Consider the following 27843-nt stretch of genomic DNA (forward strand, 5'->3'; position numbering starts at 1 on the left):
TATAACTTCATATAACCTGTGTATAGATCTCATGCAGCATCTAACATCCACCTTTTAACACAGCCATTTTCTTACTGACTAGACCAAAGCTGCAGTCAGTGTCACTTCTCTCCGGCACAAAATTAAGTTTTCAGAATCAGCATGACGCAATCTATAAATCTGACTTAGAATCAATCACAGAATGAATCATAGAATGGCCGGGGTTGGAAGGGACCCTAAGGATCAACAAGTTCCAACCCCCCTGCCACAGGCAGGGCCACCAACGTCCCCATTCAATACTAGACCAGGCTGCCCAGGGCCCCATCCAACCTGGCCTTGAACACCTCCAGGGATGGGGCATCCACAACCTCTCTGGACAGCCTGTTCCAGCACCTCACCACTCTCTCTGTAAAAGACCTCCCCCTGATACCCAATCTAAACCTTCCCTCCTTGAGCTTAAAGTTGCACTTAGCTGCCATATTAATGGCTTTTTACTTACAATTTATTCTTTTTTGAATATCAATTTGATTGATATGGGCTATCAAGAAATCAATTTGATCGTAGCAAAATGGGCTATCAAGAATACGTATTTTAAAAACACAATTTGAAAAGCTAGTAAATTTTGACTTGTTATCCCTTTGGACAGACTTATATGAGAAGAACAAATATGCTTGCTCTGGAAATATGAAGAATACATCTTTGCAATTATTTTTACAAAAAATAACAACCCTTAAAAAAATGAAGTTGTTATATATTTTGGATTGGTGGTGTAGCAAGGTATAAAAGGCTGGGTTATTTTTCCTGTTTTGTATTCCAAAAAGGTAAACTCTGAATTGTCTGAGTTAGAGGTAGTAAATATTGTTTACTTGAATTACCACTGGCTTACATAAAGCAGTTTGGACTACAGTCCCAGCTGGAAAGAACAGGCAGATGAGTAGAAAAAGTTACATAAAATTTCCAGTTTGGCACTTTCCATACTCTGTACAGTCAAAGCAAAGATATCCAGTGGAGCTTCCTCTTCCCTGTGGAAGGAATGGAGCTTCTTTCTTCCCAGCAGTGTAAACTCTCAGATATTAGACAGAATGATGGGCAACCTCACAGGCTTCTCTGAGTCTATGGAGACACACTACTGGGACCTGCATCCTTATAGAAACGTTTGGAACTTGCAAGCAGAAAAGAAGATCTCTTTGTACTCCCATCTCTCTGAGTTAAGGGAATTTCTCTGAAAATTTAAAGCAGCTTGGTGTCACAAATTACTCTTCAGTCTGTGTCAAAGAGAATTGGATTATTACACACCTTTTCTGGAATTTTATTCATCAACAGTCTAAGGGTCAGTCATAGGAACCCTGTGCCCTGCACTGGCACGGACAAGCCTTTGTGCAGATCATCTCCCCCTGTGCAAAGGTACTGGGCACCGGCACAGACTGCTTTCTGGTACATACTTTGGGGACATTCATCTCTTGAGGGATCCAGGAGCTTTCTTCAAACATCTAGTGTACTCCTCTGCATCACCTTCTCTTCCATGAGAAAAATCCTGTAAGCTCAAGTAGGGCCCAGTCATCACAAAAAAAAATTTGTCCTGGAAGATGCGAGACAGAGAAACCTCAGATGTAAAATTCTTCATCATTAGTTGGTGAAACTGGGAAAATACTACCACAATCATCAAGGGAACAAGGGGCTGTTCTTGAAGACTGTTTGGGCTGCTTAGAGAGAGATGTTGCCATGAATGAGCTGGATGACCACTCAGAGAGAGATGGCAGCGAACCATCCATAGGATCAAAGGTACTGCACACAGAGGATACAGGCCTTCCACTGATAGAAGCCTTTGTACTCATTCTGCAGGCTTGCTTCCGTAGCGGAAGAGAGGCTTCCAAGTCATTGCAAAATCTGTTAAGGCCAGAGTATGCAGAGACCACAGACAGGTCTGAGAAGGACAGCTTCCTCCCTGTGTCCACATCAGTCTCTTGTGCATCCTCCAAGTCATCGATGTTAAGCCTAGGGCTGCATCTCCATGTTTTTAACCTGGTTGCAGGTGACTCAGTATTTAAAAACTGAAACGCTTCACTGAAATGGGCAGTCTCTGAGGCTGAGGAGGAACTCACTGTAGGCAAGCAGAACAGAGACTTGCTTCGTTGAAATGACCACAACATGCTGGAGGCACTGCTGGATCTGCGTGTGAAGTCTTCTTGATCACTGTGTCTGAGGTCCTGCTGGGAGAAACCAAGATAATGACCAAGGCCATTTGCATGATGCACCTTGTTTTGACTCATTTCTTTTGGCGGTTCAGGGACAGATTGGTGGCTCTGAGGATGAAAGCCTGGCAAAGTGGTGAAGTGGGAATCTGTTGACACAGATGGATATGGATGCTTGTTCTGCTTTGCAGACTTCCTACACCAACTGCGTGCTTGCTGCAGCAGGAGAAGGAGAAAAGAAGATCATATTAATACAGAATTGGCAGTCTTACAACTGTAAGTCTCTGATGCTGAGTTGTTACTGCAAATAATTACGAAGCACACTTCATTCAGTATGCTCACAGCAAATGTTTCACTTCAATAACAAAGAGAAATCACCCTGCCAAAATCCCAAATATTTACATAAGGAGCCTTGAAGGAAACAAGAATAAATGGAAGAGGATCCCTGTCTTGCAGGCTGAATTACACTAGCTTGAAATCCTCACATAATATTGACTTGTTCAGATTCATTCATATTCTGCTTTCTAACATTAATACCCTAGTGACAGCTAAAGAACAAAAATAAAGAAATGGGAGATGTGTGGTACTACCATTATTCCTCATTTCTTTATTATTGTGGTGCAAATGTTTTTATTTTTCCTCTGAGACATCAAAAAGCCTTTAGCAAGTAACTTAATTCTCTGACATCTCAATGGGAATATACCACTTCTTTCAACAGGGACATTATCTCTTTCATCCAGTTCACTGAGCAGAATACTCCAGAATCCACTCGCTCAGTAAGATAGCTGCTAAGGATTTTAAGGACAGCTTTAGACATCTAACTTGCTTGTAGACACCTAGGATGAAGAGAGCTGATGGTTACGATCTGAATCTGGTTCCAAATCTCATCCCTCCAGAGGAATTCAGTTGCCTACCTGCTGGATTCTTGAACAGTTGTTACATGTGGAGAGCCAATGTCCTCAAGGAGCAGCTAGAGGCCAGGTGAATCTCATACGGGATTAGACACTGATAAGTAAACTAAGCCCCTAGTGTCTCAGCAATTATAAACTCTTGTCATCATCCCACTCATCTCAGCAAGGCTTTTAGAAGTTTGCATTTTAAAAAGTTTGGTTGAGATTTTTCTCACTGGGATTTTTCATGTAATACAAAATGCTTGATTTCCATCCCAAAAGGGAGAGGAATTAATGGGATGAACTACAAAAACTCTTGAAAATAAACACTTATCTCAGCTATGGGACTTGTCAGTCAGAAATAACAGAGGAGGAGGAATTAGAGATCTCGGTCACTATGCACTATTAAAGTGACAAAGCTGTGAGAAACATGATTCTGAGCAGTTTCAAGTTAGGTAAAAAAGTATTCATGCAGTGCATACCTTACACTAGTAAGGCCTCATCCAGAATGCTGCACGTGACTTAAATCACCTCTATATGAATAAGAATAAATTCAAACTGAAAAAGATGCAGGCAAAAGAAAAAAGAAAGATAAGATGAATTATCCATTAAGAAACATGTATGACAAACTACTGAAGGGTTTCTAATCACATCAGTAGAGTCTTCTGGGGCAAGTAATGGTAAAGATGGAGCTTGATCATTTTACAAAAGAGATTATATGGCATGACAGAAATGGATGAGGCCCGGCAGCCAAGGAGGTCATTTTGTTATCCCCTTTCTCTAAAAGAACTCCATACACTGCTGCTTCAAACATCTTGCTAGTGCACATCATATTATCTTAGTGACCTAGATCTGTCACAACAATCTTCTCTTTCTCATTGCAGTGATTTTACAGGAGGAAAATACAAGATAAAAAAGAAAAAGAATTTTCATGTCTATACATTTTTTTGCTTGTTTCTGATTGCCTATCTGGAGGTGATTTACAAGACAGCCAATCCTTAGGAATTCAATTAGGCATTGTTGATGAATGTAACTATATATTCGGGTGTATCTGTAATGAAGTCTGTTAATCCATAACCTATTTCTGTTTAGCAAAATAAGATGTTTTCTTTAATGCCATAAAGAACTACATATATTCATGAGTAAATTAACCACAGTTTCATAAACTGACAGGGATTCATGGGTGCAAAAGAATCAAATAAAATGAGTTAAACTGTCAACAAGCTATGACTGAATGTCACTTTAGATGTCTTTATGCAACATCAGTTTATTTACACAGTTGATGAGTTAATTTGCTTAAGAAATTTCTCAACAAGATAAAAGATTTGTGTCCGTGAAGAAAATACCAGCAGTTTCTTAACTGAAGACACTTCTGGGTAACCCAGAAATGATCATATGACATTGACATATGAAAGTATAAAGCAAATCACTCCATTCTTTTGATGGGCTTGTACAAGACAGCACTCTTTATTATATTGCTGGTTGCACTAATCAAGGGTAGTTACTCCTTTTTTCTATGCAGTAACTCTGATATCAGATATGCCATGTGGAATCAGTTACAACTCCTGATGAATCAGCAGGAGTTCATGCTTCTCCTACTTTGCAGAGAGAAGATTGTGGATTGTCTGACACAGTTTTGCTCCCATGCAATGTCTTTGGTTTCAGCAGACCTGTTGGTAACAGAGAAGATTAGGCATCTAAAGAAACCAAGGATGCAAGCAAATGCAGTCTTCTTGTTTATGAAAGGATAAACAATGGCAACACTCAGACAAAACTGACGTGGAAACACAAGGCTTTTGGGGACAGATCTGACACTTTCACAGGGGTGAATTCTGTGGGCACTACGGAAGTCTTGCCTCTAATAGATGATCTACGGAAAAGGAGGGATCAGGCTCTTAAGCAGGGTCTGATGTGACAGAACAAGGGGAAATGGTTTTAAGCTTAAAGACAGTAGATTTAGGCTAGATATAAGGAAAAAGTCTCAGTGGGGGGTGGTGATGAACTGGAACAGGTTGCCCAGAGTTGTGGTTGATGCCCCATCCCAGGAGACTTTCAAGTGAGGCTGGATCAAGCCATGGGTAACCTGGTCTAGCTGTGCAAGTCCCTGTTCATTGCAGAGGAGTTGGACTAGGTGGCCTTTAAAGGTACCTTCCAAGTCTAAGAATTCTACGATTTTGTGATCTTCAAGGTCCTTTTCAACCCAAGCCATTCTATGACTCTACAATACGCACATTCAGCTACTCTTCAGCCTTCTCTCTGCTTCTCAGCTCTTCTCTTGGCCTTTCAGTTCCATGGGCTGAATTTCTTTCTGAATTATTTCCTTTATTTAATTACCTATCTTCAGCCTTCTCACCATTTGATTTCTCCATTGCTTGCTGTCTTGCCACAGCCTGACCCAACTGCTGGCATCAGGAGCAAGCTTGGTGGAGATGCTGGCAAGAAGGATCAGCCACTTAAGACAACAAGACTTGATCTAAACGGGTCTGCACAGCTTCCACCACACCAAGAAAGTAGGTTTTGATAGGAACTCCAAATTCAGGGAGAGAGATCTGCCAGACCCTGTCAAAAACACACACATCAGAACTGGCTGTAGATTGAATTGATCAGCTCTCTGACAGAATGGGCTTTCTCATCTAATGCTAATCTGCTACTCATTTATAATCTCTGCACAAATCTTTGCGAAGCAGGGAGGGATTTAGAGTCTTTATGCATTACAATAGGTTGTAGAAGAATTTCATGAAAAATAATCCAGGAATGCAACAAACTTGGGGTGAACCTCACAGAGAAGTACTTTCAGCTTAACAAGGGCTGCCCATACTGGACAAGCATTCCACAAGTGCTCCCGTAGCCTACTTTAAGTTACCTGCTTATAAATAAAAAAGATCATAACCAGTGAAATAATGGGCTGTACTGCAATTATGTCACTATTGCAAACACAGGTTTTCCCAGCATTACTCAATAGCAGCATGATGGTGTTTGTTTAATCAGTGAATTTAAACTAGTGGGATTGATTCAGAAATAGAATATATTAAAAAAAAAATCAACTAGAGAAAAAGTAGCAAAGGTTAGTCTTTATCATCACCATAGTAAGTTTTACTTGTAAGGTAAAATGTATTCAGAAGGACAGAATATAAAAAGACAAAATCCACAAATGCAATTTAAATTTAATTGATCATATTTGAAAAGTGGTATGTTGTATGTTTACAAAACTAGAATGAGTGTCTTGTAACACTTGATATATACCTTATCAAGAGCTTTTGCTGGATGTAAAGAGTTATCAGAGATCTTACTACGCCATGAAATATAACTGCATCAGTGGAGAAGACAGAGATAAAAAAAACAGAAATCATCTCCCATCTGAGTTATAGACTGACTCAGCTATGTCCCCACCAAAACTAATCATTAGTACTAAGAACTCTACTGCCATAGTGAGACTGTGCTTCTTTCCTTTATTTTTCTACCCTATCTAAAGATATTCTCCTAATTTAAAGAGTCTATCATCTGTGCACCTTCTTTTTTCTGCTCACTAGCCTTAGCTTGCCAGCCACACATGACTAAGCCAGCCCATGACTTATTAACCTCTCCTGCTTCCCACACTGCACTGTCAGGCATGCACATTCATCAGCTCTTCAGATGCCCCTGTGAGCGTTAAGCCCAGAGGCAGCCAGGAATTTGGATAAGATCTATGAAACCAGCAGTATATTCTGTGTACCAGTATCTGGTATAATCTTAGCCACAATATTTACATATTTTTCCCACAGCTCCTGCTTCTGGGCTTAGCAGTGGTGAAGCAGAGTGGGTGTCTTCCTACCCATAAGTGTTGCTCTTAATTCTTGCTTACCCCTTAGCATTGGTTGGTATACAGGTACACCATTGGAGCTAACTTGCCAACATGCAAAAGTTACTGTGACAAAACAATTTTAATTGGTTTCCAAACAAATGAAGGAATGAAGTCCATTATATTAAACAGACTTATCCTGCCCATAAATAACCTTATTTTCTCCTGCACTGACTCTATTTGAGCCTTTTGATAATTCCATTTGCAAAATGCAGTTTTGAAGAATATGAATCAATTTGGCTGGCAAGTATCTGAGTACCTGTGAGTGCACAAAGAAGAACAGAGGTCACATCTTGTTAGTCTAATCATGGAATTATGCTCCAATTTCAAACATTAATCACTGCCTGTTATTGACAGGGTTATATATGTATAATTCTAAGTATAACAGTTAATTGTACTCTGTAGAAAAGTACAAATATCAATAGCTAGTAAATAAAAATATTCCATTAATCACTAAGCACCAACTTATGTCCAGGCTGAAAAATGTGGTGCAGTCATTCTTTGGACTTGCAGAATTATGAAGAGGTGAAAGTTATTACTAATGGTGTGGTATTGATAGTACTGTTAATAACACCACTCTGCAAGAAGTTGAAAGGTAGTCGTATATCTTACTTTAAAAGGTAGGCTATAATTTGCTTTTAAGTTAGAAAGAGTTCAAAGAGTATGAAGAAATCCACAGATCTCCAAATCAAATGCTTCCTATAACCCATGCCCCATCATATAATTCCTTTTCCTTAAATGACCACCCTGCTTTGAATTGAGATGTTAACCTGTTTGCACTTGCTGGGTGGCTGTTATGAAGTTGGCCATCAATACGAAGAATGGCTGACTTAAATCTGCTTTTTGACAGAAGAGTAATTTAGGTGAAACCACCTTTTCCCACTCCTGCTGTTAACCTTCTGACATATTTTCAGAGCACAGTCCCCACAGATTGACCTTGGCTTGACTCCCATGGCCTTACTCCATCAGTTTCTATTTCTAAGCATCTTTCCTCTGCACACACTGGGAGCCGTTCCGTGCATGTGCACCTCTTTGAAGTTGCCTTTCTGGAGGCCAAGCACACATGAGACTTGCAGCACCTTATGCAGAGGCACAAGCACTGTCCACATGCCTTAGGGGATGCAAACTCTCATGCATACTGGAGACTACATTCTCCTTTTCATGGGGAGGCTGCAAGACATCTAAGTACAAACAGGACATTTTCCTGATTCCTCTCCTGATAGTACGAAATTCTTAAACCTGTATAACAGAACCTTGACTACAGGACTTTACAGCCTCTGCTCTCCCCCTATTTTGCTCATATTGAACTTCTTTTGCTTCATTCCACTTCAGAAAGCCTTTTCCAGCCCAGATGATTCTACGGTTCTATGTGATAATTTCCATTTCTTTAACTTCATTCCCATTTGCACTTCAGCTTCACATCATCATCCTCACTGAAAACAGCAATGAAAATCTTGCATTTGGAGGCTTTCATTCTTCTCTTTTGATGCCTATAATTAAAGTCTTGTTTTAATTTTTTTGCAAGGCTTATCTTAGTCTGCAGTTTGGTAAGTCTCACTTTGCCTTCATATTGTGTGGTGCCTGTTATTTCTGAAAATTTACTGTTTTGAAATTAAAAGCCTTATTTACAAGGCCTGTAGTGTGTTTTCCTTTTTTCTTTTCTTTTTATTTATTTATTTTCCTTCTGCTCAATTTACTTGAAATCAGTGCAAGGCTCCATAAACCAGTTAAATCACATAGAAAACACTTGGCAAAAAAGGAAAAGGAATGAAAGTGGCTGTTGTCTAAAGGTATAGTGGTGGTGGCTATCTCAACCAAACACAGATATGCCTACAGAGCGACGGGTAACCCTGACAAACTAGTCTTTATTTTGGCAGAAGGGTGAGAAGCTGAGTTCACAAATGAAATGCACTCCAAAACAAACACTTTTCCTCAGAAACTGAACAACTGTCTTCCCAAGGTCTATCCTCCTTCTTTCAGCAATAAATGCCTTCACCTCTACAGAGAAGGAATGCACTGACCCTCACTCAGGATTGCCACACAAACCCTCTGTGGAGCAGATGTCTATTTAAAACTTCCTTCCTGTTTTCTTACTTAACTCCCTCAGATGTGATGCATGCTGATACGCTGCCCAGAAATCATGGCTATAGGTGTCTTAATGAACAAATTATCTTCTATGACTTGATTATGAGCATCAGAGATTACTCTGAAAGGAGAATCTGTGTGAATCTGTATCCCAGGCTGCTCTCCAGGTTGCATTTCTTTTCCTTTACCTCCTTTCTCCCCATCCTGATAATCACTGGGCAAAATATAGATGCTGTCACATTGTTTTTTTTTCAATTTGATGCTAGAAAATAATTTAAACCATCAGGAATTCTTCTTGTCTCTCACAAAAATCTCACAGCTGAGAGCTATTTTATAGAACTATCAGTTCTGTGTATACTTTTTATAAAACTTTACCCATCAGCCATTATTTCTCTACTTGGACTCATAATTCCCTCTCTCCTCATTCTTTAAAACATTAGCTACCTTATCTCACATCATTCTTTGCATAAACTGATGTTGACTGATATCTGGATAGTATCACCAACTGCCTTCCTGAGTATTTACACACACCACAAGGGCTTTTGAGTTCTTTAGCAGTAATGTCCTGGCTCTTTCACCTAGCACAGAGCAGTAGAAGAGCCTCGACTTCTTCTTGCTGAAGTAGTCTAAGGTTTTCTGCACAAAGTCAATCCTGTGCTTCTGTTTCACTCTGTACTGGGCTCACCTGCAAAAGGATCCTATTTCCATCATGATCTTCAGTCTGCCACCTGCCTTCACTGATTGGGCTGCAAGGGTTGGGCAGGAGAGGAACAAGCTGTCCAACATCTTTCACTCTGAACTCCAACACCGCTGACTCAGTTGGCATTGGCGTGTGGCCCTTTGGAAGCTTTTTTAAAGAAAACTGGATGTCTATTTCCATGTTAGAATAGACAGGAAAAACACAAAAGTCTGCTTTTTTCTGACATACCGGTCTTTTCAGTATTAACTCATAAAACTTCAAAATATCAACAAAGTTTTCATTTCTGCAGTATATTGTGAAGCGGATAATTTCTTTTCCATAATGCACTGGACGAATAGCCCACAGAGGAGTCTCTGGAGCCAAAGTGTAAAAGTCTTGGCTGCATGGCATGTAAGGGAGGAACTTCCCATGCACTCGCTCTGTGTGGTGGTAATGCCAAGGCGGCCGCTGAAAGGTTTCGTGGAGTTGCAAGATGGGTTCTTCTCCATATTCCTCCTGCAGGAACAGAATGATGGCGAGGGCTGGCTGGGAAACACCAGTGTTATCTGGCTTCCTGTGCTTTTTGGACACACGTCTTTCTGAGACTCGAAACAGCTGGAGTTCTGGATGGATCCAGGCCAGAAGCTTATCGATCGCTTGCTGAAGAGTCTTGGATTCACCGGGGTCTGTGATAATATGTACACTGACAAGGAATGGGTCCTGTATGTCTTCCACAGAAAGTTCACCTGTAAGTATAAAAAGAAAAAAACCCTTGAATGTGTCAAATGTACTAATTTCCTTGATTGTTGTCAACATTGAGCTGATCCTTCACAGAGAAGCAGTCTACTCAGTCCCACTGGGCTTTTTTCTCACCTCCCTCAAGCTCACTTACAATAAACTAATGTGCAGACATGTATCAGTTGAGAAAATAACCAGAAGACAGAGAAGTTTCATTAAGCCTACCATAACAATTGCTCTTTCTACTGAGGAAGCATACAAAACACATTATCCAAAGTGCATTTCAGTGTTAGAAAAGAGCTGTCTCTTATAGCTAAGATGTAGGAAAGACAAAAATATTGATTTAGCATGGGGATGAAAGGACCCCTAACGATGTACAGAACAACTGGGGTGGAGAGTGTTCACCCCACCTTGTTTTAATTTGTACCACTTGGCTTGGGACATGGAAATTACATCGCTGAACTTCACTCTATCACCTTGACACTGGAGTTTTCCACCAAGTTACAAGTGTTCTGTGTCCTGAAGGCAATGGTTTTAATAAGTAAGGCAAAATTCGTAGAGCAGAAGCAATATATTTTATTAGACCAACAGATACATTTGGGGGAAAAAAAACAGACAAGCCTTCAGGCACACAAGCCCTTCTTCAGGAAAAGATATTACTCCTTCCTATAAATCCTGTTCCGTTTAGATCTTTAGACCATCATAACTACAATACTACTGCTTCAAGGTTTTTATAAGATTAGGGAAGAGTGGTAAAAGCAGGAAGCACAAAAAGTTATCCTTACTCAAGAGAAAAAAGAAATCCCTACTTAGCAGTGAGAGTGCTAAAAGGGGCTGCGTGTGCTGCTGTCCCCAAGACCACTCTGAGTTCAGCAGCATTGGCTGGATGGAGGGCAGGGGTGGAATTACTACTTCTGTTCTGCTGGAGTCACATGCCAAGAGAGACGCATGCAAACAAAGATCCAAGACAGTTCAATAAATCATCCAGGTAATCTGGATAATTTTGCTGAAACGGTTCCCTCTATGTGGTATTCAGAAACTACCTACATGTCTGAGACCTCAAGCCTGGGCACAAAGCCTAAGTGTGTGAGGGCTTAGAAAGGCTTCCCAAGCTTTTCATTGTGCAGACCACATTTAATAGAGGGATTGTCTCGCAGGCTGCCTCCCCTCCTATTGGCAATTCTACTAAGCTCTCCCTCCTCCCTCCTGGCATCAGAACAACATTCCTGTGATACTTTAGCAATTGCTTTAATGGAAAACCAGCACTATACAAGTAGCATATTTTAGTTGTCTTTTAGAACACAGAGAAAGCTTTCCAGAAATGACCAGAAAATATAGCATCAATTTAGAAGATGCAGAAATATACAGTATGCAGAGCAAACAACAAGCATGCATTTTGCCCAGGGCAAACAGAGAAAACCCAAGGGAATGATCAAAAATACAATTACAGCAGAGTTCTTGTATCTCTACATTAAATGATTATGCAGAGTGACTTTGTCAGATGGTTAATGTAAGAAAAAAATGAGGCAAAATAAATCTGTGTCAGTACATGGCAAGAGGCTCTGCTGTGACAATTGTTACCGGTAGGTATTGTGGAAGATATCCCATGTCTGTGTGGGAGAAAGACAAAGGGGTTGGAGGGAGAGGTCCTCTTGTGGTCCTCTATGTGGGACAGCAGGACAGAAGAAAAACAAATTGTGGAGGACACTGACCTAATAAAACCAGAAAGAAAATAATCACCATAACTACGCAGCCATTCATTTCCTAGGATTGGAATAGAAGATGTTCAGCTCTTTTCTCTCTTCATTTCCTTTGTCACACAAATGCTATGAAAGCATGCAACAAGCGACAGGCTTGATATTTATGCATACAAATGACTGCAGCTTCAAAAGGAGCCTGGGTGCAACAATGCAAAACAAAGAGCCATCGCTGTTGCAAGCTTCTTGCTCTGAACTGGAAAAAAAAAAAACCCTGAGCATGGCATCTCTGCCATCCTGTTGCTCAGCATGGTGTAAGGACGCTGAATGGTCTAAAGCATTTTTCAGCAGAGGAGCCACTGGAGGAGCCAGCAGCAGCATTAGTATTCTGCAGCGACTGCTGCCTGTGTCCATCAGCACCAGATACTCAGAGGCAGCCTCAGAAGGGCACCAAAGCACTGCTCAAAACCATCATTAGAAGTTAGGTTTATATACATAGTATAGAAAACCATATTTTTATTTATTTATTTTCTTTTAAGCTAGAAGCAGCTAACTATGCTGAAGGGAGAAAAGTGTAGCAAATCAGCATAGAGGCTCTTCAGTGTCTATTTTATGTTAGCAAAGATGCTTTGACTGTAGTATGGGTGCCACTTTCACACCTTTCATTATGTAGCTTCTGTGCTTATAAAACAGGAAGCCACCCTTTCTCATTTAGTAAAAGAAACAGAAATTTAAGGAAAGTAGAAATGAGAAGCAAGGAGCTAAGAAAAACTTCCCAGAGCTGATCATAAGCTGCAAAGTGTTTCTATGTTACTAACAAAGCTTTTTGCTTCACCTCACAGGGAAGGAGGGGAAATGGCACCATTCCCCATGACATAGCTCAATGTGCCCCCTGGCAAATTGTCACAGAAGCAAATGAAAGCTCTGCATATGCATTAGCCTTTCTGCATTGCTGGTTAATCCCACAGAAAATATCAAAACGCTGAGGCATCTATTTGGAAATAAGCTCCGTGGTTCTCACAGCCATGACATTTTTTCCCCCATGACAGAAGGGGATTAATTCTTTTTGACTTAGCAAAGCAGCAACATTGCTTAGAGGTAATCACTACCAAAAAACGAAAGAGCATTTCACAATTCCAGACTTTTTGCTACTCTGCCAGGTAGCACTGTCAACCTGGAAAGGTAACAGTTAAGGTTTATGGGACAGGCGCTGCCCAATGAGATGCCAGGCATTCAGAGCCTGGTATCCTGGTAACACAGTTCTTGCTGAGGCTGGCCAGGAATGCAGGGCACACCATGCCACAGCTGCCTGAGTACCTTTGGGTCAGTGACTCCAGCAGCTCAGCCCAGCTGGGAATACACACAATTGGAGCTGCAGCTCCTCCCCCATGGAACATGCCTACATTTCACATTAAAACACATGAGATACATCACATCACTGGAAGCTGTAAGAGGAGGTTCCTTTCATGACAGCTGAATAACCCTAGGTTAGAGAAGTTTCCCTCTTGTTTTTGCTTTTTGGCCCCAGGACTTTTGCTCACCCAGCTCTAGCAGAACGGTCCTTCATTATCAAGCCACAGCCTGGCAGCTGGTCCCTCTTTTACAGATCCATTTCCCACTGAAGCTGTTCTGCACACAGGTCTCTTCAATTTTCAGGGGAGGGCTCCAAACACTTCTTTATTTCATAAGTCACCATCAACAGCCTAGGTTGAAGCCTGGTTTTCCTGGCTTCTCCAGTGGACTTGTCTGGAATTGCTAAATTCAGCTCATAGCTGATCTTAGGAAGGAGATAAGCACCTGCCTTCCTGAAATGCAAAATCATAGAATCAAAGAACCCCATGTCTTGGGTTGCAAGGACCTCAAAGATCATCTTGTCCCATTGCTGTATGCAAAGCTGCCATCCGCTATAGCAAGCATTAGATCAGGGTCCCATCCAGACTGGTCTTGAACACCTCCAGGGATAGGGCATCTGCAACTTCTCTGGGCAGCCTGTGCCAGCCTGTTCCATCTCTCCTAAGCCTGAGTTGGTGAACAAAGATAGGGACCTACAGGCTCCTGAGACTCATCAGGTGATACTTCATGAAGACTTACCTACAGGATTAGGCAAACTTGGTAATACGGGAAGTAGGATGGAGTCTAGAACAAAGTGAGATTTTAAGCAGGCTGGATCCCAACCCCAATTTCTTCATGGGAAAGTACATTTACAGAGGCAGATATTTTCAATCTTCTATGTGTCTACATTTTTATTTTTATATCAAAGAAATTGAGAGGAAGTGCTTAATCTATAAATATTTTACATAATATTTTGAGTTGAGCAGCAACTTTGCATTTTAAATCTCAGCACTGCAGCATAGCCTTTCATTTCCCTGTTGTAGCATACTGCTTCATGGGAACAAAGTCTGAGCCTTTTATACCTTACAGAGTAGACTCCTTTGGCACTACATCAGACAGTAAGATTTCAGATTGAATTCTGACCAAACTGCCTGATGTGCTACAGGAGACGTAAATCAGGCATCGAGAGAGGATCAGAATGAATGTGTCAAGCTCCACAACTGCAGCTCCCATCAAGCAGTACTTCATTATCAAGAAATAATTGCTAGAGGAAAGATAATGAAATAATTTAGTACTGAACATCAGCAAATTTTCTTCATTGACAATAAATCAAAATATTTCAACTGTGAGAATGTAAAAGAAAAAAAGAAAAAAAGAAAAAAAGAAAACAATGAAGTCCATTGTACAAATAACGTCAGTAAGAAAATGAAACACTAATATTTCCTAATTGAGACCTCCTGAGATTTTTGCTGCACAGATCATTTCGATTTTTCCCTAGTTCATTTCTGTTCCAAAAAGCAATGCTGAAATGGTAACATTTCTCACTGAACAGGACTTTAGCATTTCATGTGACTCTAACACAAGAGTGAGCCTTTTAGGTGTGTTAATTGAAAGGCTCTAGGGCAGACACAAAGGCAGAGGCTATTTGCAGAAACAAGGACCGTCATTCTCTGGGCAGCTGCAACAGAGGCAGTTAGTGGCCAATTCTAGCAGCAGAATCCACTGCTAGGTCATGCTTTGGTGAATTATACAGCATTAATAACCTTTTGAACAAGAAGGATTTGACAGATTCACCAGCTCCTCCATTGTCTTTCCCCACTGTTTAATAGCATCTGACAAATGCAGGACTGCAGGATAATGTGTTTCTCAGCATGCCCTGCTTAGCACACCACCTCAAGCTCAGGAAAGATGCGCAGAAGCAATAAGAAGGGGGATGATCTCCATGCCACAGTAACAAGAAGAGAAACACCTTTCATACTACTGTCAGAGCAGTATTTTCCTGTGGAGCTGCAGCTGAATGTTCTCTAATGGAGGTAATGGTGCCAGGATGCTCACTCCTCCATCCTTGCTGAAGTAGTTTAGAAAATCATCACAGGTAGAACAGCATGCTGATGAGCATGGCAAAACTGTCAATCTCCTCCTTCAGATGGGCACATAATATTAGGCTCTTTGTGCTGTTATCTAGTTGCTCCAGGGCCCAGAAATGTTATTGACCAAAACCAAAGCTGGAAAATTAAGACCATTATCTGCCTGATGGAGATAAAAAGCTTTCTGATACATTAATATGATCAGCCTTCTGAGGAGATGTCACTGCCCTCAGTGTTCAGCAAGAAGCCAATCCTGCAGGAATGAATCTTATCAAAAAGTGATACTTAATGCCCACAGAGGCACTGTGTGATCAAACAAAGGCAATGGCAGGTTTCTCCATATGGTACCACTGCTGTTAGATGGTGAAACAATTGCTGAAACTCCCCGCTATGCTACAGACCCAGTGAACTCACATCCCTCCCCACCAGCTCCACTGCCCTGACCTCCCTCAGGCAATGTTTCATGATAAGCTCAAGCTGCTGTTGAAAGGGGCCATCTCACTCCCACTCATCTCTCCATGCACTCTGTATTGCTTGCCTGGTGACTTAAGGGCCTAATCATCTTAAGCTAAGCACCAAGACTTGCTCTCCTGCCTGCAGTTGTTGAGTCCATGGGGCCATGACTGCCATTTCAGCTGATATTCAGAACCACACAACTCTCTTCTTCCCCCCTTCTTCTTTGGATCACAGCCACTGCAGACATTCTGTGGAAGGCTAGGTGCCTAACAGATGTCCCTCTAGAAGAAATGGGCTATCCTGGGTTCCTTTTGTAGTCAAAGCTGAAAGACAGAGTCAAACCTGAGATGACACCCCGAACTCTCCACTGTCTACAGCTGCGGTGGAGATGAGTAACTGCACTTCCATCTTAACCCCTCAGCTATGCAACTCAATTCAGAGGAAAAGTCTGTGAGCCTATAACCTTGACCTTGAAGATCATTGCTCTGGTAACCTTTCTTGCTGTACCACTTCTGTCAACAAATGAGATGTGATGGTCATTATGGGATGAATACTCTTGAACTATGTGTTTCCATTCTCAGAAATCAACTACTCAGATTCTTTTAGTCAAACTGCTGATGATCACACCAAGGTGAACACTCAAAGGCTCCTTAGTTGATGGATTTCCCTATTTCCCTCAACTCCTTATGCACAGTGTTTCACCCATGCCCCAACAACCTGGCAGATAAGAAACAGCTCACACTTGGTATAAAAATATACCTGTGTTGACTGTGGGCTGACTCTCAGATTGGAGGTTAAGAATACATACACCTTGAACTCAAACTGCAGCCTTTTTAATCCCTGGAGGCCAAACTTTGTCCCTCTGCCATTCATCCAGTTCTGAGGAAACCTGTTGATTATGTTAACATAATCTTTATTTCTCCATTGAAATTCCCTGAACGTGGGTAAGGGGCTAAAAAATGATGTGAAGAGAACTGGCACAACTGTATCACATTTCTTTTCAAAACAGGCTAAAAAGGAAAGGTCTGGAATGCCACATTGTTCTTCTAGCTGTGTAATCTGGTGTCCAGAACTCTACTGCCAAACAGTAAGAACCCATGGTAGGTGCTTTCAAACAATGGTTATAATCAAGAAAAGTGCTTGGCCATTTCTCACAAATGTCCCCCAAATAAGGATTTTCCCACCAGTGCTGTGGTCTCCTTCATCAGCTCCTTACTCTTCATGCTGCTTGTCATCCTTGCAATCTGTTCTTCTCCCCTATAAAATGCTGTTGACACCATACTTTACATTAGTAACCGCTACACTAGAAACAGTGCTTCAATATTAAAAAAGTAAAAATCCTTTTCATCTACTTACTCTCTGGAGAGAATTGCAGTCTCACTTCAGTGCTCACCTCAACACAGATTTAGCTACAAACTTGCCAAAAAGCAAGAATGCCAAAATGTTGATGTACTCACACATTTCTGAGGCAGGCACTAATAAAGCAAGACTAGCAGTAAAAGGGCAGAAATTGGCAACACTGTTAAGCCAGCCCAGCTTGGTTACACTTGCATCTATTATGATGGTGCCAGGATCTCCTTAACAATTTTTCTAAGAGTATTTCTTGTCAGCCCAACTCATGGTCCTCAACCCGTACTTACCTACAACTGATACCTGAAGCAAAACAGCTTTTTGTACTTTTGGATATGTCCATGAGCACTCTGTGGTGAACCCAAACCTAGCACAAAACCCTCATTCTGGTCAGAGATGCCAGCTTCTCACCCTCAATTGCATCAAATCCATGCTCACCCCTTCTCAGCACATCTCACATTCTCACTTTGCTATGTGTACTCAGAATGAATAAAAATCATTGTAGAGTTTGCAGACAAAACCCACTGCTTCAGGAAAAATCACCCTGAAGAGAGATGTTTGAGGTGCTGAGTTTCTGCAGTTATTATCTATAGTTCAGTGCATGCAGAGCACACAAAACAGTCTACAGCAGCTGCTCACTGAACATCTACAGAAGCCAGGATGGGAAGATTAGCACAAAGTATTATTATAGGATTTCAGGGGTATTCTCCTGGAAGCCAATGATTTTTGTTTCCCCTCTTCCCTCCCACACTGTTCACCACAATTCAAAAGCTATCTTGAGAGTCTCAGCCCAGTTGGTACTGCATGTGTGTTCAAACCACAAAATGGATTCTCGTGATTTGGATCTTCATTACCTGTCTTCACTCAGTAGCCACAATCTCCCTCCATTTCTCCATTAGGGGCTCAAACAGCTCCACTTCATAGAGATTAATTCTTACATGAGACCTGATACCCATAGAAGAAATGTTAAGTAAATTCTTTTTTGAATACTGACTGAATATTACCGATCTGTGGAAAACAATTGTCACTCTGCACCTTTCAGAAACAACAATCAGAAAACCCTCTGCGGGGAACTCAATTGTAGCAGTGAGCTGCTGCTCACAAGATTTGCCCAAGTGAGCTTGTGATGCTGTTGGCATGAGCCTGCATCATTAGGAAAAAGCATGGAGTTTTACGTAGCAGCCTGTATAACATTCAGTCCAGTGGAGAAATAGAGGAAAAGTGCATTAACTATTAATGTTCAACCATTACATGAATTTGTTTTATCATTATTTTATATCACATATAGAACTGAAAAAGAGCTGCCCCTCTTTCTGAAGGGGCCAGGGGAGGGAAGAGGGTCTGAAACTGAAATGGAGATTGAAAGTAATATTCCAGATGACTCCAGATTTCCAACTTAGACAGTTCAAACTTTAAAAAGATGTAAGTCCTTTCTGATGATAAAATTTTCCTAAATGAAGATATGGATTATTGCACTGGGCAAGAACCCAGATGCTGATCTTTGGCATTCATTTCAGATCTGTGGACAGAGTTGTAAGGTGTTGTAATTCAGTAAAAGTTTCATCAGCAATCACTACTGTGCATGTTGACATTCAAATTGCAGCCAGCAACAACACAGAGTTCAAAGTCTTATGACTGCAAGCACTGTATTTTCTTAAAATCCAACTCCTATATAAAGCTGGGATTCTCAAAAATACGTTTTTTATAAAAGCACAGAAAGAACATGGTGTTTGAAAAACAAGAAATTCTGTACACTCGAGCAGCTGTCAAATTTGGTCCAACAGAGAGCTCCATACCTCACACAATGTACTCTAGTTAACTGAGAGTGTGATTTTATGATTGGCTTAAGACAATTTAAGACTTCACTGCTGGCACTCTTCCCCCTACTATTCCCAGCTAAGTGTTTCCACTGCTTCCCATGTGTCAGATCTAGATGCAAGTAGAAACAGCTTGCTGAACAGATTGGAAAGAAAAACTCAGACACGAATAATCAGGACTGTGTCTTCTAGTGGCAGATCAGAGAACTGATCTGGCTAGCAATGTTAATTTTCAGGAACGCTTCTTTTAATCAGCTTGTTATCACAAGGAGGTAGCAGGGAAACCTGTCTAGAATCCATGACAAAGCACCTGCAATTGAGATGCATCTCATAAAAACATGGGATCAAGCTCTGAGGCATGGTCAATCATTTGCCATATTTGTGCAAACAAATATGCCTCTCTACTGCCTCTCTAGACAATCATCTTCACAGCAAAAGGACATTTAGGCTCTCCAATTCAAAAACCATTTTGTCAGGATCGTTTCAGCTGACAGGAGTGTGCCATTCAAAAGACCAACCCCAGCTGATGGGAAAAGTAGGGAAGCAGTAATAGAAATCACGTCCTGTGGTCACTGTTTCATTTTGATCCCATACAGTGACAGCCAGGAGTAACCTGGCAAAAATTCTGTGGATATTTAAGAAATTACAGACAGAAGTACTTTTGCTTTTTTCTAAAGACACCAACAAAAATAAAGCAGGCATTTGATATCTACTGCTCTGGAATGTGGACCACACCAATTAGCAAATGCCCCAGATCCCCATTGAACCTGCAAAATAATTCTATTTATTTATTTCAAAGAGTTTAAGTAAAAGAAAGTGAGGCAACAATACAATGAGAAAATTAATTGCTGGCATTGTCAACATGGTGTTCTTGTAGTAGAAATTGCCTCCTTCATCCTTCTTGTGTGTTTTGTCATTTGACTCAATGAATCAGATGGCTTTTCCTTTTCTATCTACTAGTGCCTTTGAGTGAGAACTTGCCTTCCCAAGTTATTATGGGAAAGATTTACTTCTTTGTCTTCTCTCTTTGAGCTTTAACATCTCAGATATATACCTTGACAATTTTCAGATCATTTTCATCACTATACAAGCTGAACTTGGAGCATGAAAATCTTTCCTGCAACACATTGCTCTGAATGAAAGACCCACTGGGCAGCTGCCTAGCTCCTTGTGGCCTTCTGGGACAGCAAATAATAACACCTCCACACAGAAAAATACAATCCACACCACCTAATAATCAAATTCAACTTTCTCTGAAATTTTTCCTGTAAATTTTTTACTAGAACTGTGCAGTACTTGACAACTCAGTATTCATCAAAGCTTTCCTGTGCTTCTGAATCACATCTGGAAAAGAGAAAGAGGAAAGATTTGATTATGTGGTTTTGGCTATGGCTATGTGTGCCTAAAACAGGAACTACAAAAAAAGTCAGGTTGTCATTCATAGCCTATTTTTTTCTTTGTAATTTTTCCAGTTTTCTTCTGCCATATCTATATGACAGGAAAAAGAACTGACTGGATGTGGTAAGAAAATAATACACAATGGTGATATGAGCATCAACAGAAGTAGAGTTCTGATAACTCTGGTCTAGTAATTGTGTAGGGTATGATTACACTTTTTCAATACTGAAACTCAAGCTAGCACTAAGCCAGTAGGGAGTAATTTAACCATGGAACACACATTTGGGTGTGTGCTAAATGATACTAAAGAGTGAAACTCTGATCTTAACCCAGAACATGAGTTTCTCCAACATTTAAAGAGGAACTTCAGCCTTTACATGTGGCTTGTGGTCAACACCACATACCTCACAGGCAAAAATCAAATCTGATTTGATTTCAAGCACAGTTCTGCAATTGTGTGTGCCCTTACACACAACTGTGTCTCAGTTCTTTTAATTGTACCTTTCAGGGCATATGTTTCCCCCTTAATTCTTATGTTTCTAAATAACCACATGCAGTAAGACCATCCTCAATATATAGCACATTCAAACTACTAAAAGCAGCACTCTAACCTCAGCTTCTATAAAGGTGAACATCCCTATAATGGCTCTCAGGCAGTGGTACAGCAGCTGACCCCATGCAGTACCTAATACAGGCCAGGCTCCAATGGCACCTCCTCTAGGACAGGAATGGATGTTTGTGGATGAAGCTGTGATGTTGGTGGGTCTTGGAGGATGTGTCATTAAGTTGATTAAGCATTATGCACTGGAGATGGCAAACTAGGGATTGAAGATGTTGCTGGCCTGCTGATATTGCTCTGTGTAGATGATTCAAAATGAAATAAAGGAAATTCTGCTTTAACGTAACAAAAAAAAAAATATATATTTTTTTCTTTTATATTGTGAGGGTGGTCTTTCAATGGAAGAGGTTGCCCAGAGAGGCTGTGGGGATATTCTGAATCTAAGCAACCTGCTCTAACTGGCCCTGCTCTCAGCAATAGGCTTGGACCAGATCATCTCCAATGACGTTTTCTGACCTCAGCTTTCTGTGATTCTGTGCCACATCTTCTAGCTCGTATTTTAGCCCTTGCTCCTTCATTGCATGATGACGAGCAGTCACACCAGCATATTTCACACAGCTGACTACTGCCATGTGGCACGTAGTAGTAATGACACTGGCTGCCTTCACACAGCCACAGCAGGCAGCAACATGATACAGGCCAGGCAACACAGAAGCTACTCCCTGTAGAGTTCTCCAAGGAGCTGCCACTTCAGATTTCACCACTATAAAAAACAGCTGAATTTGAAACATTGCTACAGGCTAAGAGCTCTACACAGTTTGGGTCCAATTTCCAGTTTAATTTTACCCTACACTTTGATTTGCATTCTTTTTACGACACCTTCTGGAAATACAGCATGATGCTGGAAAGCCCACCATAAACTGGCCTTAATATTTAACAGGGTCTGTGGCCAGCCATTGTAAAATCATCTCAGTTCTCTATGGAAATAATACTGTGGTATATCTTCATATTGCTGTAAAATAATTCAGTTATGTCCTTACTTATTACATGACATTGGTTGGAGAAATATACTGGAAATACACCCAGTCCAGAAGTTGTCTGGGACAGAACTGGTTTCAAGTAATTGAGCTTAAAGCACACAACTTTAGTGCTATTTTTTTATCTTTCTGACAGGTTTTTAGAAGTCCAAATGTAGCTCACCCCCTTCCTGCTTCTGGCTAGTTTTCACTAGCTTCAACAGTTAAGTGAAGGCAACCAGGTACTGAAATGAGACATGAGTAGCAAGAAGTCATTTCTTCATATGCTATTGTTAGAAGATACCTACAAATATGCACAATGCTATAGATCCTTACACTCCTTTAGCTCCCATTATCTCTGCAACCAGGAAGGCTACTGTCTTTAGTCCAAAGCTCCACTAAGTGCTATTTTGAATGATACGATCCCTCAGTCCCTAGAGTGTTTGGTAATAAAAACTTTTAAGAATTAGAAATGAAAGAATTTCTGAAGACACTGACATTTCTCTCCTGTATAAAGGACCTTGTCCTTTGGCTGGATATTACACTTTTTTTTTTTTCTATTTAGGGGTACTTTTTCTCCTTACATTTCCTTCTGACAATGGTTAAAGTCTAAGAACTCAAACAAAGATGGAAGAGTCAGATTCTTCAGTGGTGATATCAAGATACAGAAGACATGGGGGACAAAAAAAAGGAGAGAAAAAAGGAAGGAGCAAAGAAGAGAGGTAGCATATTGTTATAAGCATATGGGTTGAAAATGGTATAAAAATTGTGCCTTGGGAAGCTCTGGGGATAGAGAGGACAGGTGGCCTCATACTGACTTCTCACGCTCTGATAAATGACATCTGTACCCAAGAAGCTCTTGCCAGGTCCTCAGGATGTAAGCACATGCAACAACTAAATTTCCACTGCTGAGGTGCAGCCGCCTCACCACAGGGTTCAAGATAGAGCTGCTCAAAATGAAAGCAGCCTGGTAGAGCATTGAGTCAGTGAGGTAATGTGAGGAAACCACAACGGCTTACCTCAAATTCAGGACAGCACTACATTTTGGGCAATCCTTTTTTTTTCCTGTTTGGAAATTGTGACTTGACTGCATGCCATTAACTTACCCTGTCATTTGTGAGAGTTGTTAGGTGTTTGGGAATAAGTCTGAAGGAAAAGCACAGATTTGGCCATGATGTCTTGGATGAATTAATGGCACATGCACCAACAAGAGGTTTCAAGGCTTTTTCAAAAACATCTTTTCTGTAATGCGGGAGATCACTTGTTCCCTATAACCAGACCCAATGCAATGATTGAGAGGTGAAAAAAGCAAGAGGAGTAACAAAAGGAGAATAACCCACCCTGTTATGGCCCTGTAATATTGTAAACCAATAATGGGAGAGCAGGACAAGAGAAGGAAGAAGTATTGGGACTGGCAAATATTCTCAGGCAATTGTCATTTAGGGATTAAAATCTGCTGTCCAAGTAGGGCAGCCTACTTCAATGCACTTCTTTTGCACGGAGATAAGATTCAGCCACCTCCTCTGCTATCAAGAATAGGAGAAACATCACCACTTCTACCTCACACAGAAGGCTGCAGTTTTGCAGACGAGCACTCTTGCTACTTATAGGGAAAACAGTGCAAACATAGCCCAGGTGAGCTGATACAGGTGAAGCTTAGAAAACACTGATTCAATCCCAAAACAGGTACCTGAATTTATACTGGCGTAAGAATGGAATACAAACAGAAAATGTGCTAAAGGTAAATGTTATGAAAACAGCAACATGCTTGGTACCCCACATATTTGTAAATCTGCTGAAAGAAATTATCTTGTGCTTAATTATTTGAACCATGGGTTCTAATAATGCACCATGGAAAAAAATAATACTAGTCCAGCTCATAGGTGGAATACAAACCATCCTAAACTGTATCAGAAACAGTGAATTATTTCCTAGCTGCTAAGTGAAAGGAGCAGAGGAAGGTGAATTACCAGCTTTCTAACAGCAAAGCAGGTGGGTGACGAGCCTTTTTTACCTTGCAAGACATGAAGCACTGTGTTGCTACATGGTTTTAGTATCTCAAATGCTTTGCAATCTGCTACAAGCTTGTGTCTTTTCCCACAGGGCGAGATCGTGCTTCATTTATGACTCAGCTGAAACAGCACAGAGTGTATCTAAGTAGTTCCCTACTGATTGCCTAGGTGAATAATATCGGCGGTGTAAAAAGTGCTACTTATTTTTACTGTTATTTCTAAGACACCCTGGTTAAACTGTCCCCCAGATCTAGGTGTGGAATACTTAATGTTACAAATCACAAAAATCTTTCTTCAAAATGCCTGCTTCTGATTTGAGTCTTTCTGAAGTTCTATTACCATAAAAATGAAGACTGCACAGAGGAGCAGGTAAGCAGGCTCCATCAAAGCCTTCTCCCTGCTTGAAAGTCATCCCTGAAATGTACAGATCAAAGCAACTTGGAAGTAATCACAGTGTTGATGTAAAAAGACTGTTCCTCACTGTGCTGACCAATACTAATTAATTATCTCTTTGTGATTCCAACTACCTGCATCCATAAGCTGCCAATGGCCTTTATATTTCTCTATTATGCACTTTGGGTAAAAGTCTACTCTGTGTTTGTAAAACGCCTAGCACAATTGCCTCTCATATATGATTAGGGATCCCTTAATGGTAACTGAAAGCTGTAATTGAAAAGGTAATTGAAAATATGAGCAAAAAAAAGCTTATTGCATTTGCTAGATTAATGAAGAGCACACCAATGGGCAAAACATCCTATTGAGATGAAGCACACCTCCTGCTAAAGAACAAAGGAAAAAGTAGGTTATGCACATTAGAATTCAGAAAAGGAAAAGAATGTTAGAATTAATTTAGCACTTACCTTCCATGAAATCACACTACTGAACCTTTCAAAGCCATAATGCCTCCCAACCTAGCATCTAGCAAGCAGGTTTTCTTGGACTATTTATTCTGCTCAATGAATAGAAAGGGAAAAAGGCCCACAGTCATGGCAGCAACAGTCAGAGTGGCGTGGGCAACGAGTGGCCCATTTTCCTAGAGAAATTAACTCAGATGCACTCTGCAAACTTCAGCATTCTGTCCCAAAGTAACTGCTATACAAAACACCAATGACACACAAATGCTGTGATGAAGAGCATTCTTTGGTTACCGAAAGCTGGATCGCAATGGCAAAGAAAAAAAGGACTGAGATGCTGCCTTAGACCAAAGGTCCACACAACACACCAGAGAAGCCTTTAAACTGGTAAATGTCTCTCACAAAAACTGCCTGGGGGAAACAAAATAAAAATTAAATAATGCCTGTACAGACTGCTTCTTCCATTGCCACAAAGCAGCCCAAGATATTCACTTCTGATCTGGGAGAGCCTTCTCCCACAGCTTCAGCATTCCCATGGGCTTTGGCACTGGTTTGTCCAGCTGCTGTCCTTGCAGGGAGCAGCGTAGGCATTTATCATTAATTCACCGGCCAGAGCTTTCCTATCCTTTCCTTGGGCATGTCTGTGTAAAACCTTTGTACAGAGGAGCTTATCCAGAACTTCACAAGACAGAATTAGTCATTTATTAAATGCTGAAATCAGATCCTTGTTGGCTCCAGAGAATGAGACCTCTGCAAAACCAAATGAACCTGTAATGCTCCTGGCTCAGATAAGCTCCACTTCATTAGACTAGGAACTTCAAATGAAGCAGCTAGATAATAGAGACTCTTCACTTTTTAACCTTATAGCTTATTTGGTATTAACTTAGGTTCTGATGGCACCATGGTTTACACTGGTTCTGTATTACAAGAGGAGCCATTTTCCGAATCTGTTTTTTCCCTGCATAAATTAAAATAGTTAAATCATGGTGTGTTTTTTTTAATATCTGTTCCCCACTAATCTTTTCTTCAAATGCATTATGCACTCCCTGTCTTCCAGCCTCCAACACAAAAGCACTTGTATTTTGCTTAACTCCTTTTGCATCAGTGTTACTGTTTCTCTCTCACTGTCTGACCAAAGTGACCACACAAACACCACAAAATGCAAAGTTAAATACTGCTGCTTGTGAAGTCGTAACAATATAATTTGCTTTGGAAGCAGAAAAGAAGAAGAAAGAGACAGCCCTGTCTCCTGAACTTTTGTGTCTATAGTGGAATGACAAACATCCTTGTACTGACAAATCACCAGTGCTGAAATGCAACTGTAATCCTCACATATTCATATGGACAGCCTCGGTCAGCAAGACATTGAGGTGACAACACTCAGCATAGCAAACTGTAGCTGCCATACAACTAAACATTACACGTGCAAACAGCTAATTTAATAAAAATGAAGAATTACAAAATTAGTATTACCTTTATTTGTAAAATATATAGCAGCCATACCAAAATGGTAAGGGACAAAACCTGATGGGATATAACTGACTTTCTCAAGCCTTTGTCTTCTGAATGTAATTGCCAAATAAACATGCTTACTAGCAGCCCCAAATGATTACCTAAAAGTGTGATTTGAGGGGAAGGGCACAAACTGGGGTAACCTGGCAAATTCCAAAAATACAAAAAAAAAGAAAAAGTTATTTGGTTGGATTCTATCTCTTAATCATTTCAAGAATTCTGTCTTCCATCGGGAAGCCAGGAATGTATTTAAACAACAAAGTTTAGGAAAAAGCTGCATTGAATTCTTTTTTCTCAGATGTATGCACACAAACAGAGCAGATGGGGAAAAGGCAGCAGGCTCCCTGCTAGTCACATCAGCTGAGGAGCCAGACATTACGAACGCTGTCTGATCCAGCGCTTGCTGAAATCAATAAAAGCCCTCCATTGAAGATCATGGGAGATGGAAAACAAACCTCTCCATGCTTCAGCACAAATGTGTGAGTGAAAAAAAAAAAAACTGATGGCTTTCTTCTCCTCTGATTTTCATGGTGCATAAAGATCCAGATTATAAAATGCAATTAGTCATCTCCGAATTCTTCATTTGCTTACTTGGCATAACTAAAATTGTAGTCTGTGTGTGTACCAGGGAGACAGGTATCACCTTGCACTGTATGCAAGTGAGTGAGGTACAGTATGTCCTACAACTAAGAAAATGGTTTGAGTGGGAAGATAGAGGACTGAAAAAGTGTCACTTGGTATTGCTTTGCTTTGGTGAAAAAAGAAGAAAAAGAAGAAAAAAGAAGACTGTGACACTCACTAGATTATCTATTGCCTTTGAAATCAAAGAAAAGCTTCCTAGGATTTGTTCTCAAGTACTTCCTTGGCATCAGATTGCAATAAGCATTCAATTACTTCTACATCCCCCAGCCCTAATGTCATTCAGCAGTACAGATTCATTTAGCTGCAGGACCCATTCAAATAGGCCAAGTCATATTTACGGATTTTGTTCTCATTTTGCTTTGCATTCGTATCACCTCTAATATTTATGATTTTACACATGGCTTATATTTTAGTCATGAACATCCCATCAGCTTAATTTATATGCTGCCTCTAGACATAGATGCAAGAAGAACAGGAATGGAGGCCTCACTTGTCAATATGAACTCCATCACAACATAAGGCTGATGTTTATAAATAGTAGCAGTTAGGAAAACAAGAAGCTGAGATTCCAATACAAAAAAGTCTGAAAGTTATACTCACTGCTGGTAGAGGACATGCGGCTGTACTCAGACCTGCAAGACAAATAGAGAAGATCACTAAAAATGTACCAAATTTAATTCACGTTGCATATTAAATTAGTTTAGAGACCA

The 27843-nt window shown here is 40.6% G+C and overlaps 1 protein-coding gene across 1 annotated transcript; it reads right to left on the minus strand.

Annotated features, from left to right (window-relative positions):
* Positions 1-371: 371 nt before the first annotated feature.
* FAM124A (family with sequence similarity 124 member A) lies at positions 372-27843 on the minus strand. Its single transcript, XM_031557845.1, has 3 exons — positions 27734-27843; positions 9670-10409; positions 372-2387 (listed from the first exon to the last, which is right to left on the minus strand). The coding sequence occupies exons 1-3, from the start codon at positions 27747-27749 to the stop codon at positions 1584-1586; spliced, it is 1560 nt and encodes a 519-aa protein (XP_031413705.1). The 5' UTR covers positions 27750-27843; the 3' UTR covers positions 372-1583.

Source organism: Meleagris gallopavo, chromosome 1 (assembly GCF_000146605.3).
Source record: "Meleagris gallopavo isolate NT-WF06-2002-E0010 breed Aviagen turkey brand Nicholas breeding stock chromosome 1, Turkey_5.1, whole genome shotgun sequence".
Classification (NCBI taxonomy): domain Eukaryota; kingdom Metazoa; phylum Chordata; class Aves; order Galliformes; family Phasianidae; genus Meleagris; species Meleagris gallopavo.

Excerpts from the sequence above, each read along its gene's own strand:
- FAM124A (XM_031557845.1), bottom strand. Across the intron at positions 2,388-9,669 it reads GAAATAGGATCCTTTTGCAG|CAAGCACGCAGTTGGTGTAG; the intron begins GTGAGCCCAGTA and ends CTCCTGCTGCAG.